This window comes from Oncorhynchus mykiss, chromosome 28 (assembly GCF_057628025.1).
Source record: "Oncorhynchus mykiss isolate SJ-2025 chromosome 28, ASM5762802v1, whole genome shotgun sequence".
Taxonomy (NCBI): Eukaryota; Metazoa; Chordata; class Actinopteri; order Salmoniformes; family Salmonidae; genus Oncorhynchus; species Oncorhynchus mykiss.
The window spans coordinates 34,506,034-34,520,000 of record NC_143049.1 but is presented as its reverse complement, the minus strand read 5'-3'; the positions used below and the strand labels follow the sequence as shown (position 1 = coordinate 34,520,000).

Genomic DNA, 13,967 nt, shown 5'->3' with positions numbered 1-13,967 from the left:
CTCTGCCTCTCTCACGCTCTGCCTCTCTCTGCCCCTCTCTCTTTCTCTGCCTCCCCCTCTCTCTCTGCTTCCCTCTTCCTCCCCCTCTTTCTCTGCCTCCCTCCCCCTCCCTCTGTCTCTTTCTCTCTTGCTGTCTCTGTCCCGTCTCTCATTCTCTGCCTCCCTCTCCCTCTCTCTCTCTCTCTCTCTGCCTCCATCCCCCCCTCTCTCTCTCTTTTTTATCTCTCTCTCTCTCTCTCTCTCTCTCTCTCTCTCTCACTGCCTCTCTCTCTCACTGTCTCACTCTCTCTCTCTCTCTCTTTCTCTCTCTCTGCCTCCCTCTCCCTCTCTCTCCCCAATTTGCATCTCTCTCTCTCGCTGTCTCTCATTCTCTCTCTCTCCGCCTCTCTCTCTCTGCCTCTCTCTCTGCCTCCTCTCTCTCTCTCTCCTTCTCCTCTCTCTCTCTGCCCCTCTCTCTTTCTCTGCCTCCGTCTCTCTCTCTGCTTCCCTCTTTCTCCCCCTCTCTCTCTGCCTCCCTCCCCCTCCCTCTGCCTCTTTCTCTCTTGCTGTCTCTGTCCCGTCTCTGTCTCTTCCTCCCCCTCTCTCTCTCTCTGCCTCCATTCTCCTCTCTCTCTATTTTCTCTCTCTCTCTCTCTCTCTCCCTAGCTCTCTCTCTCTGTGAATAACACACATAGGCACTGAAGTCTTCTCAGCAGGAAGGAGCACGCCTGTCCCATGGGATCTTTGGGTACTAGACAAAGTAATGTTAAGGACTGCTCCTCCCTACAAGTGTGTGTGTGTGTGTGTGTGTGTGTGTGTGTGTGTGTGTGTGTGTGTGTGTGTGTGTGTGTGTGTGTGTGTGTGTGTGTGTGTGTACTTTCTGCATTTTTAAAGTTGCTTAGAAAGTGCCAGATGCAGTGCTTCCTTCCTATGGTAAACTCAAACTGGCAAATATGCATGTATGTATCTGTTTGTGTGTTCACTGCAGGTTATATAATTTTAACCAGCTACGATCGCTCCAGATACACTGACGAGTCCAATATGTCCCGCTGGTGAAATTGAACCAGCAGGCTCCCATGTCCCGCTGGTGAAATTGAACCCTCAGGCTCCCATGTTCCGCTGGTGAAATTGAACTGGCAGGCTCCCATGTCCTGCTGGTGAAATTGAACTGACAGGCTCCCATGTCCCGCTGGTGAAATTGAACCGACAGGCTCCCATGTCCCGCTGGTGAAATTGAACCGACAGGCTCCCATGTCCCGCTGGTGAAATTGAACCGACAGGCTGCCATGTCCCGCTGGTGAAATTGAACCGACAGGCTGCCATGTCCCGCTGGTGAAATTGAACCGACAGGCTCCCATGTCCCGCTGGTGAAATTGAACCCTCAGGCTCCCATGTTCCGCTGGTGAAATTGAACTGGCAGGCTCCCATGTCCTGCTGGTGAAATTGAACCGACAGGCTCCCATGTCCCGCTGGTGAAATTGAACCGACAGGTTCCCATGTCCCGCTGGTGAAATTGAACCGACAGGCTGCCATGTCCCGCTGGTGAAATTGAACCGACAGGCTGCCATGTCCTGCTGGTGAAATTGAACCGACAGGCTGCCATGTCCCGCTGGTGAAATTGAACCGACAGGCTGCCATGTCCCGCTGGTGAAATTGAACCAACATGCTCCTATGTCCCGCTGGTGAAGTCCCTAGAACAAAAGATCAGTTCAGTTTAACAAGATCTCCGTAAGTCTGGTATAGAACAGAAGAACAAGCAATGTTATCCCATAGGAGAGCCTTTTGCTTTTTACTCTGATAATGATGAGAATGATGGCTGGGGTGTCTTTTAGGCCGTATCTTTAATCTTAACTGTCCTGTTTACTTCTAGCATTGTCCCACATCTGTATGTACATTGTATTGTATTTTCCATGTTTGGTTACGTTACAGCCTTATTCTAAAATTGATTAAATTGTATTTTTTTCGTCGTCAATCCAAACACAATCCCCCATAATGACACTACAAGCTTGGCACACCTGTATTTGGGGAGTTTCTCCCATTCTTCTCTGCCAATCCTTTCAAGCTCTGTCAGGTTGGATGGGAAGCTATTTTATTTGCAGGTCTCTCCAGAGATGTTCGATCGGGTTCAAGTCCGGGCTCTGGCTGGGCCACTCAAGGACGTTCAGAAGTTTTTCCCAAAGCCACACCTGTGTTGTCTTGCCAGTGTGCTTAGGGTCGTTTGCCTGTTGGAAGGTGAACCTTTGCCCCAGTCTGAGGTCCTGAGTGCTCTGGAGCAGGTTTTCAAGGTTCTCTCTGTACTTTGCTCCGTTCATCTTTCCCTCAATACTGAATAGTCTTCTAGTCCCTGCTGCTGAAAAACACCCTCACAGCATGATGCTGCCGCCACCAAGCTTCACCGTAGGAATGGTGCCAGGTTTCCTTCAGATGTGAAGCTTGGCGTTCAGGCCAAAGAGTTCAATCTTGGTTTCATCAGACCAGAGAATCTTGTTTCATGGCCTGAGAGTCCTTTAGGGGCCTTTTTGGTAAACTCCAAGTTGGCTGTCATGTGCCTTTTACTGAGGAATGGCTTCCGTCTGGCCACTCTCCCTTAAAGGCCTGATTGGTGGAGCGCTGCAGAGATGGTTGTCCTTCTGGAAGGCTCATCCCATCTCCACAGAGGAACTCTGAAGCTCTGTCAGAGTGACCATCGGGTTCTTGTTCACCTCCCTAACCAAGGCCCTTCTCCCCCGAATGCTCAGTTTGGCCAGGCGGCCAGCTCTAGGAAGCATCTTGGTGGTTCCAAACTTCTTCCATTTAAGAATGATGGAGGCCATTGTCTTCTTGGTGACCTTCAATGCTGCAGAAATATTTTGGTACCCTTACCCAGATCTGTGCCTCGATGCAATCCCGTCACAGAGCTCTACGGACAATTCCTTTGACCTAATTTCTTGGTTTTTGCTCTGACATGCACTGAGGTTGACGTTGAGACTGGTGTTTTGCGGGTACTATTTAATGAAGCTGCCAGTTGAGGACTTGTGAGGCGTCTGTTTCTCAAACTAGACACTCTAATGTACATGTCCCCTTGCTCAGTTGTGCACCGGGGCCCCCCATTCCTCTTTCTATTCTGGTTAGAGCCAGTTTGCGCTGTTCTGTGACGGGAGTAGTACACAGCGTTGTACGAGATCTTCAGTTTGTTGGCAATTTCTTGCATGGAATAGCCTTCATTCAAGAATAGACTGACGAGTTTCAGAAGAAAGGTCTTTGTTTCTTAGCTAAAACAACATGCCTTTGGAACACAGGAGTGATGGTTGCTGATAATGGGCCTCTGTACGCCTATGTAGATATTCAATAAAAAATCTGCCATTTACAGTCATTTACAACATTTACAAATCTACACTGCATTTATGATCAATTTGATGTTATTTTAATGGACAATTATTATTTTTTTCTTTCAAAAACAAGGACAAGTTGGTGTGACCCCAAACTTTTGAATGGTGGTGTATGTAGATAAGGTATTTCTGTTTTTCTTTTTAATAAATTACCACACATTTCAAAAAATCTGTTTTCACTATGTCATTATGGGGTGTTGTGTGGAGTAGTTAGAGGAAAAATTATAATTTAATCAATTTTAGAAAATGTCTGTTACTTAATAAAATGCAGAAGAAATCAGAAGAGTTAGTTTAGCCAACCCTTCTGACTGCACTGTAGGAGTTAGTTTAGCCAACCCTTCTGAATGCACTGTAGGAGTTAGTTTAGCCAACCCTTCTGAATGCACTGTAGGAGTTGGTTTAGCCAACCCTTCTGAATGCACTGTAGGAGTTAGTTTAGCCAACCCTTCTGACTGTACTGTAGGAGTTAGTTTAGCCAACCCTTCTGAATGCAGAGTAGGAGTTAGTTTAACCAACCCGTCTGAATGTGCTGTAGGAGTTAGTTTAACCAACCCTTCTGACTGTACTGTAGGAGTTAGTTTAACCCTTCTGACTGTACTGTAGGAGTTAGTTTAACCCTTCTGACTGTACTGTAAGAGTTAGTTTAACCCTTCTGACTGTACTGTAGGAGTTAGTTTAACCCTTCTGACTGCAGTTGCAAAATTGCTGTAACTTTCCTAAAATTCCCTGGTTTTCCAGAACTCATGTTTGGAGGATTCCCAGATTTCCTTCTTAAACCATCCTTTTACCAGGAATTTCTCAACCAGTATTTCTGGAAAACCAGGGAATATTACCAGAATTTTTGCAACCCTAAATGTACTGTATGTACAGATGTAGGATCTTAATTTGATCACACTATTGATGCAGGATTAAAAGCAAACTTGTAGTGAATTTGAGATTTAAAAAGGCTTCTAAGGTTTGTCATTTCCACTTTAACATTTCAGGCTTGATTTGCCCTAACAAAACATTTATCAATCTCTACAAAAAATGTCCATGAATTATAATCCAAACAATAATTTACATTTCCTGTTACTGCGGGATTATTTTGCTGCTAATGAGAAACTGGTCAAATTACCATACTGTTAAGGGGACAGCCGCGGCTGGATCCAGGTTAAACCCTGTACGTAGAACCCTTTCCACGAGGGTTCTACATGGATCCCAAAAGGGTTCTACCTGGAACCATCAAGGGTTTTTCAAAGAGTTTTCCTATGGGGACAGAACCATTTTAGGTTACAGTAGTACCTTTTTTTTTGCTAATTATTTATTGTATGGCATAATAATGTTAGTCACAAGGAGTTTGCTTGCTAGACTAGTGCCAATACAATACAGGTCTGGGACCAGACGATAGCAGGATTCATGCTTCAGCATCCCTTCTCCCTGATAATCCTGGCTAGATGAGTGTGGTCTTCATAACTGTCTGGCTACACCATGAACAATAACTCTCCTTTTTTTCTCTCTCCTCTGTCTCGCCCTTCGTCCTTCATAGTCCTGGTTGTACGTGTGGTCATAATACTGACATCACTATGGAAGAAAACATACCTCTCTTCCCCTCTCTATCATCTCTCCCTCTGTTGTCATCTCTCCCCTGTGGATGAGTGTGCTGCTTCTTTCTCCCCATTATCGGCCAGTATTCTCTTTGTTCTGTAAATGTGTCTATGGCATTAGTAGAAAAGGTTATCTGTTGAGTCATTCTCCAGTGGACAAGGCATGCCTGTCTAAACTTTAAACTGCCTTCAACGTGACCTTCTACTAGTGAAAGGTCTATGGAGGCCTCAATGGCCCTTGGGGAACAGGGAGGTTGTATTTCACTACTGTATGGCCCTTGGGGAACAGGGAGGTTGTATATCACTGGGGTATGGCCCCTTGGGGGACAGGGAGGTTGTATATCACTGGGGTATGGCCCCTTGGGGGACAGGGAGGTTGTATATCACTGGGGTATGGCCCCTTGGGGGACAGGGAGGTTGTATATCACTGTACTGTATGGCCCCTTGGGGAACAGGGAGGTTGTATATCACTGTACTGTATGGCCCCTTGGGGAACAGGGAGGTTGTATATCACTGTACTGTATGGCCCCTTGGGGAACAGGGAGATTGTATATCACTGTACTGTATGGCCCCTTGGGGAACAGGGAGGTTGTATATCACTGTACTGTATGGCCCCTTGGGGAACAGGGAGGTTGTATATCACTGTACTGTATGGCCCCTTGGGGAACAGGGAGGTTGTATATCACTGTACTGTATGGCCCCTTGGGGAACAGGGAGGTTGTATATCACTGTACTGTATGGCCCCTTGGGGAACAGGGAGGTTGTATATCACTGTACTGTATGGCCCCTTGGGGAACAGGGAGGTTGTATATCTATGAATAATATCTGTGAAAGTCAAATGTCCCTTAACCTGGTGACACTTATTGATGTGAGTGAGAATGCATGGGCTCAGAGGCAGATGGGACATACATGAACGGGACCGTGGGTACAGTATGAACGGGACCGTGGGTACAGTATGAACGGGACCGTGGGTACAGTATGAACGGGACCGTGGGTACAGTATGAACGGGACCGTGGGTACAGTATGAATGGGACCGTGGGTATGAACGGGACCGTGGGTATGAATGGGACCGTGGGTACAGTATGAATGGGACCGTGGGTACAGTATGAATGGGACCGTGGGTACAGTATGAACGGGACCATGGGTATGAACGGGACCGTGGGTACAGTATGAACATACTGAGTGTGTGTATGTGTGTGGAAGCCCTACAGTGAGCAGCAGAGTGACCGACCAGTCTTCCGTCTCTCTTTACCTCCGAGGCAGTAGTTGTTGCCGGCGGAAACACCCCATCACCGCGGCTTCTCTTCCAATCAGAGAGAGAGAGAACTAGGTCACACCACGGGCACGCCCTTCTGATTGGCTGGGAATGATGTCACATTCCCCTTGGATCATCATCCGCCAAACTCCAGAAGAGGAATTAAAGATTCTTGGAATCCTTTTACTACAGTCCCCAACTGACATGAACGTCTCTACCCATGTAGCTGGAAATGCTCATGTATTTTCCTAACGGACCTCCTCATGTGTGATATGCATGTTTATGGAGTTTCCTTAATAATTGAACTGCAGAATAGTAGATTATTGGGGGTAGGTTCCACGTGGTGTGTTGTGCGTGTTTGCACTGAAACGTACAGTCTGTGTGTGTGTGTGTGTGTGTGTGTGTGTGTGTGTGTGTGTGTGTGTGTGTGTGTTCATGCTGATAAGACACGGCAGAATCAAATAGAACGCTGTGGTTTAATATTGATGAAGATAAGACGATCCCTGCAGCTCAGCTGAATCTCAAATGGTTCCATCAGTAGAAGGCCTGGTACAGTAAGTGATAATCCTCATCACTGGCCTCAGTGAAATTAATACATGAAGGTGTGTGTGTGTGTGTGTGTGTGTGTGTGTGTGTGTGTGTGTGTGTGTGTGTGTGTGTGTGTGTGTGTGTGTGTGTGTGTGTGTGTGTGTGTGTGTGTGTAATGGAACACATGGTGAATTGAATTGAATTAGACATATGTGTGTAATAGTATGATAGACAGGATGATCATGAAACTCTGTTTCCACGTTCTGCCAGAGGCTAATTTACACCCATCAGCTTGATGAAAAGTAACGATTAGATCTAAGCACAGGCTAAATCCTAGAGGAAAACCTGGTTCAGTCTGCTTTCCACCAGACACTGGGAGACGAATCCACCTTTCAGCGGGACAATAACCTAAAACACAAGGACAAATCTACACGGGAGGTGCTTACCCAGAAGACAGTGAATGTTCAAGAGTGGCCACGTTCCAGTGTTGGCTTCAATCTACTTGAAACCTGCAAATGGTTGTTGAGCAATGATTAACAACCAATCTGACAGAGCTTGAAGAATTTTTAAATAATAACAGGCAAATGTTGTACAATCCAGGTATGGAAAGGTCTTAGAGATTTACCCAGAAACCCTCACAGCTGTAATCCCTGCCAATGGTGATTCTAACATGTATTGACTCAGAGGGTGTGAATACTTATGTAAATGAGAAATACATTTGCAAACATTTCTAAAAACACGTTTTCACTTTGTCATGAGTAGAAACATCTATTTAACCCATTTTGAATTCAGGCTGTAACACAACGATGTGGAATATGTCAAGAGGTATGGCCTGATCTGGTTTGATCTGGTATGGTATGGTCTGATCTGGTATGGCCTGATCTGGTCTGATCTGGTATGGCGTGCTACATTCTACATTCTAATCATGTAATGATTTTCAGTCTATAACTGTGAAATAAGAATAGCAGCTGCATGTCTGAGTCTGCTTCTTGCAGGTGTGTAACAACCGGTATAATTAACTGACTGGTATAATAACAACCGGTATAATTAGGTGAACTCTTTGAAGAATTAAATAATGCACACATCTCTTTCCAGTATCACAGGTTGTCTTTAAATGCATAATGAATGAGGGATTAACTAAACGTAACGAATTTGGGATTAATGAGAGGTTAACAAAATGTAACGCGTGAGGGGTTAACTAAACATTGAAGCATGCAAGACTAATGCTGTTGGTTGGTGACGTTCTGCATATCGGTTTCGACATTGATACAGTGTACCAGTTACGTTGAAATAACGTGGAAACGACATCAAGTTACATTGAAATAACGTTACATGAAACTAACATAAAAACAACGGTGACTTTAGTGTACTAAATCTGCCCATGCCCCCACCGTCATTGCTGTTTCAAAGCCACACCCACTGGGTGCAGTTCAGTGGTCCTTAAGATGAAATGGAAACGACATTGATTCAACCAGTGTATGCCCAGTGGGGTTACCAAGAAGGAATCTGTTTTGACACTGTGGGCGGAAAGGAGCCTCTAAAATCCTAAATTAAATGTCTCCCTTCGACTCAAATGACATTTTATTTATACAGTGCTTTTTTACCCTGTCATTCGTCACACAGAACAAACCGTTTGAGATAGGAAACCAGGGTTGTGTTCATTAGGCACGAAACTGAAGAAAATTCTCCAACCGGAGTGAAACAGGGAGGTATTTTCTGATCTTGTGCAATAGGAAAGACTAATTTTTCACAGTGTTTTGCTACGGTGTGCCCTAATGAACATAGCCCAGACCTAAACACCCCCCCCCCCCCCCCCCCCCCACATAAGTGCGAGCCCAGGGCGACAGAGGCAGCAGGGGGGAACTCCTTGCTGTCTGTAGAATATCAAATGTCCACTCTCCGTATGAGTTTGCTGCTGAGATAGATGTGTGTCCTAAGTGGCCCCCTATTCCCTATTTAGGACACTAGGTACTGCGCTACGTAGGGAATAAGGTGGCATTTGGGACACTGCCAGAGATCGTAGGAGCGATGGGATGGCTGTATTTCTCTTGACTGTGTGAGAGAGAATGGAGAGATAGAGATCTACCACTGAGTGGAGGACAGAGCCTGCTGTGAGAGGTCTTTTATCGCTCTCTCTCTCCCTGTGATGAGAGGCCCCCTCTCACCGCCTTTGTGATGAGAGGACCCCTCTCACTACCTCTGGGATAGTCACACCATCCATCTCTCTCCCGCTCTCTGTCTGTCTGTGATACCAGCACCATCCCTCTCAATCTCTATTGGTCTCGTTTGTGTCTCACCATCTCTGCACTCTTAGAAACAAGGTGCTATCTAGAATCTTAAAGGGTTCTTCAGCTGTCCCCATAAGAGAACCCTTTGAAAAACCCATTTGGGTTCCAGGTAGAACCCAAACCCAACCCTTTCTACAGAGGTTTCTACATGGAACCCACATGGGTTCTACCTGGAACCAAAAAGGTTTCCACCTGTAACCAAAAAGGGTTCTTCTATGGGAACAGCCGAAGAACCCTTTTTTTCTATGAGTGTGTGATACCAGCACCAACCCTCTCTATCGGTCTCTGTGTTTCTCATCATTATTCACCATTCATTCAGTATTATCTGTAATCACGGTAGCAGTCACAGTAATGTAGAAGTGTTTAGAAACATATTCAGTTTTTATTTACAATTAAAGTGACTCCAAAATGACACAGTACATTATTTAACCATTCGTTTCATAAAATAATCTGAAACACAACCAAAATAAAGAGCAAATTGATCCAACAAATGTGTAGAGTCACAAGCTTGATTTAGTCATTGCGAGCTATGAATATGGGAACAAATACTTACCTTTTGACTACTTTAATACACATTACATTTGTCTTAATACTTTTGCTCCCCTGGGGGAGGGGGGGGGGGTACTGTGTACGTAAAGTGCTGTAATTTCTAAACGGTTCACCCGATACGGATGAAAATACCCTCAAATTAAAGCTGACAGTCTGCACTTTAACGTCATACGATGATCCCTCACAACAGAGGACAAAACAGAAAATGTCTGATAAAACTGTGCACTGGGGAAGTATTCGGGCCCCTTTGACTTTTTCCACATTTTGTGACGTTGCAAATGTATAAAACCATACCCTGAAATGTCACATTTTCATAAGTATTCAGACACTTTACTCAGTACTTTGTTGAAGCACCTTTGGCAGTGATTACATCCTCGAGTCTGCTTGGGTTTGACCCTACAACCTTGGCACACCTGTATTTGGGGAGTTTCTCCCATTCTTCTCTGCCAATCCTTTCAAGCTCTGTCAGGTTGGATGGGGAGCTATTTTATTTTCAGGTCTCTCCAGAGATGTTCGATTGGGTTCAAGTCCGGACTCTGGCAGGGCCACTCAAGGACATTCAGAGACTTGTCTCAAAGCCACTCCTGTGTTGTCTTGGCTGTGTGCTTAGGGTCATTGTCTTGTTGGAAGGTGAACCTTCACCCCAGGTCTGAGGATTCTGAGCGCTCTGGAGCAGATTTTCATCAAGGATCTCTCTGTACTTTGCTCTGCTCATCTTTCCCTCGATCCTGACTAGTCTCCCAGTCCCTGCCACCAAAACACTTCCCCACAGCATGATGCTGCCACCATCATGCTTCACCGTGGGGATTGGTGTCAGGTTTCCTCCAGACGTGACGATTGGCATTCAGGCCAAAGAGTTTAATCTTGTTTTCATCAGACCAGAGAATTTTGTTTCTTATGGTCTGAGAGTCTTTATGTGCCTTTTGGCAAACTCCATCTTGCTGGGTGCGTGCTACGCCACTGCTTAAATCACAAGTTAAGTATAACTATAAAAAAATGTAAGGCTTGTCAAATAAATGATATGCAGCTCAGGACTCCAGCTATGCATTTGGTTTGCTAAGAAGATCCCTGTTCCTTAAAGCAGTTTTGTGCGTAAAAAAAGTTAGGTAATACCGTATATCCCAATATGATGCAGGAACGGTATGATGGTATGAAAATCTGAATACCACCCAACCTTTCTCTCTCTCTCGCTCTCTCTCTGTCTCTCTCTGTCTCTCTCTGTCTCTCTCTGTCTCTCTCTGTCTCTCTCTGTCTCTCTCTCTGTCTCTCTCTCTGTCTCTCTCTCTGTCTCTCTCGCTGTCTCTCTGTCTCTCTCTGTCTCTCTCTGTCTCTCTCTGTCTCTCTCTGTCTCTCTCTGTCTCTCTCTGTCTCTCTCTGTCTCTCTCTGTCTCTCTCTCTCTCTGTCTCTCTCTGTCTCTCTCTCTCTCAATTCAATTCAAGGGCTTTATTGGCATGGGAAACATGTGTTAACATTGCCAAAGCAAGTGAGGTAGACAACATACAAAGTGAAAATATAAAGTGAAAAACAACAAAAATTAACAGTAAACATTACACATACAGAGGTTTCAAAACAGTAAAGACATTACAAATGTCATATTATATATATATATATATATACAGTGTTTTAACAATGTACAAATGGTTAAAGGACACAAGATAAAATAAATAAGCATAAATATGGGTTGTATTTACAATGGTGTGTGTTCTTCACTGGTTGCCCTTTTCTCGTGGCAACAGGTCACAAATCTTGCTGCTGTGATGGCACACTGTGGAATTTCACCCAGTAGATATGGGAGTTTTTCAAATTTGGATTTGTTTTCGAATTCTTTGTGGATCTGTGTAATCTGAGGGAAATATGTCTCTCTAATATGGTCATACATTGGGCAGGAGGTTAGGAAGTGCAGCTCAGTTTCCACCTCATTTTGTGGGCAGTGAGCACATAGCCTGTCTCTCTCTCTCTCTCTCTCTCTCTCTCTCTCTCTGTGTCTCTGATACCAGTATCATCTCCACTTCTCTTTTTTTAAGTCAAGTTCATGTTTGCTGGTATGTCTGATACCGGCAGGATCGTATGTGTGTGTGTGTGTGTGTGTTGATTTTGTAACTCTAACTGAACCCTCCAGGAAACAAAGCCTGCCCGAAAAGCCAGTTCCAGTGTGCCAACCGCAAGTGCCTGGCACCTGTCTTCGTGTGTGACGGCGATGACGACTGCGGCGACGACTCTGACGAACTCAAATGCTCCGACCGCCACTCGCCGACGAACACCTGCAGCCCGCACGAGTTCCGCTGCAACACCTCGGAGTGCGTGCCCGTCGTGTGGAGCTGCGACGGCGACCCCGACTGCCCCGACGGCTCTGACGAGTGGCCGGAGCGTTGCGGCGGTGAAGGTTCACATCCACGCCGCAGGGTGAACTGTACGATGGAGGAGTTTCGGTGCAGCAACGGGGAGTGTGTGAGGCTGCCGTGGAAATGTGACGGCGATCCAGACTGCAAGGATAAGTCAGACGAGGCAGAATGTCGTAAGTGTTCTTTTTAAGTTTTCTTTTGTCTTAGATACATAAACATACAGTTCATTCAGAAAGTATTCAGACCCCTTGACCTTTTCCACATTTTGTTACGTTACAGCCTTATTCTAAAATGAATTCAATTGTAATTTTTGCCCATCATTCTACACACAAGAACCCCCATAATGACATCACAATACCCCATAATGACAAAGCAAAAACAATGAAATAAAATGAATTGAATCCATTTTAGAATAAGGCTGAAACGTAATAAAATGTGGAAAAGGAGTCTGAATACTTTCTGAAGGAACTGTACATAACCACAGGAGCTTGGAGGAAGGGCTCGTGGTAATGGTTGGAGCGGAATGGGTGGAGTGGAATCAAATACAACAAACTCAAGTTTCCTATGTGTTTGATGCCATTCCATTCGCTCTGTTCCAGCCATTATTGTGAGCCGTTCTCCTCTTAGCATCCTCCACTGATACATACTGTACAGTTGACCGGGGCAGCTCTAGCAGGGCATAAATTTGACGAGTTAAATTACAACCAGATTCTCTAGCAGTCTAGTTGTGTTCTGTTCCACCTATGTACATGGAGAATGACAACAACTATCCAGACTACCATATCTTTCATTTATCTTCCATCTGTGTTGCCACACCATTTTGTCACAGAGCACATTTTCATTTCACCAGGCTCCACGCAACTCAGTTTGTCTTGAGTGGCGAAAGAGAGATAGAGAGGGAAAGGGAGATGTAGAGAGCAAGAGGGAGAGAGAGGAAGAAAGAGAGGAAGAGGCAGACTGAGAGAGAGGGAAACAGAGAGATGAGAGAGAGGGAGAACGTATGTTTTTTAGGGATCCCCAGGCTCTGTGTGAGTGTGTGTGTATGTTTTGTGTGTGAGTGTGTTTGTATGTTTTGTTTGTGTCATAATGCCTGTGTGTTTGCGTGTGTCTGTATGTTTTGTGTGTGTGTGTCATCTTCCTCACCCTAACTCTCCCTCCAAACTTCTTGCTCTGTCTGTCTGTCTGTCTGTCTGTCTGTCTGTCTGTCTGTCTGTCTGTCTGTCTGTCTGTCTGTCTGTCTGTCTGTCTGTCTCTCTGTCTCTCTGTCTCTCTCTCTCTGTCTGTCTGTCTGTCTGTCTCTGTCTGTCTCTGTCTGTCTCTGTCTGTCTGTCTCTCTCTGTCTGTCTCTCTCTTTCTCTCTCTCTCTGTCTGTCTCTCTGTGGTGTCAAGTCCCACCTCTCTCCTGTCTCTCTCTCTCTTTCTCGGCCTCCTCTCTCTCTCTCTCTCTTTCTCTCTCTCTGCGGTGTCATCAAGCCCTACCTTTCTCCTTTATCCTCTCTCTTCTCCTTCCTCCTCTCTCTCCCTCCAATGTGTCATAAACGCCAATTAACACTGATAGATATTATTTCAGCCAATTGAAAGGCAGCGCAGGGAGTAGGTTAAGCCATACGCAAAGGAGTAAGAGCGAGTGTCCATAGGTTGCTAGGCAACCCATTAATGTCCTGTAGTGTTTAAAAGCCCTTGAATAATAGCAAGGTCTCAGGTTTGCCACAGCGAGCTATAACACTATAATCACTAACGTGGTGGTCATGATGCTCTATCCAAAGTGACTGGTAGGGTACACTAACGTGGTGGTCATGATGCTCTATCCAAAGTGACTGGTAGGTTACACTAACGTGGTGGTCATGATGCTCTATCCAAAGTGGCTGGTAGGGTACACTAACGTGGTGGTCATGATGCTCTATCCAAAGTGACTGGTAGAGTACACTAACGTGGTGGTCATGATGCTCTATCCAAAGTGACTGGTAGGGTACACTAACGTGGTGGTCATGATGCTCTATCCAAAGTGACTGGTAGGGTACACTAACGTGGTGGTCATGATGCTCTATCCAAAGTGTCTGGTAGCGTACACAT

The 13,967-nt window shown here is 45.4% G+C and overlaps 1 protein-coding gene across 1 annotated transcript in view; it reads left to right on the top strand.

The window, feature by feature from the left end:
• LOC110508229 (low-density lipoprotein receptor-related protein 8-like) overlaps positions 1-13,967 on the top strand; it is a 174,640-nt gene that overhangs the window by 93,095 nt on the left and 67,578 nt on the right. The window contains exon 5 of the mRNA XM_090225168.1: positions 11,672-12,067. Coding sequence (XP_090081294.1) covers positions 11,672-12,067 — 396 coding nt within the window. The remainder of the gene's footprint in view (positions 1-11,671; positions 12,068-13,967) is intronic.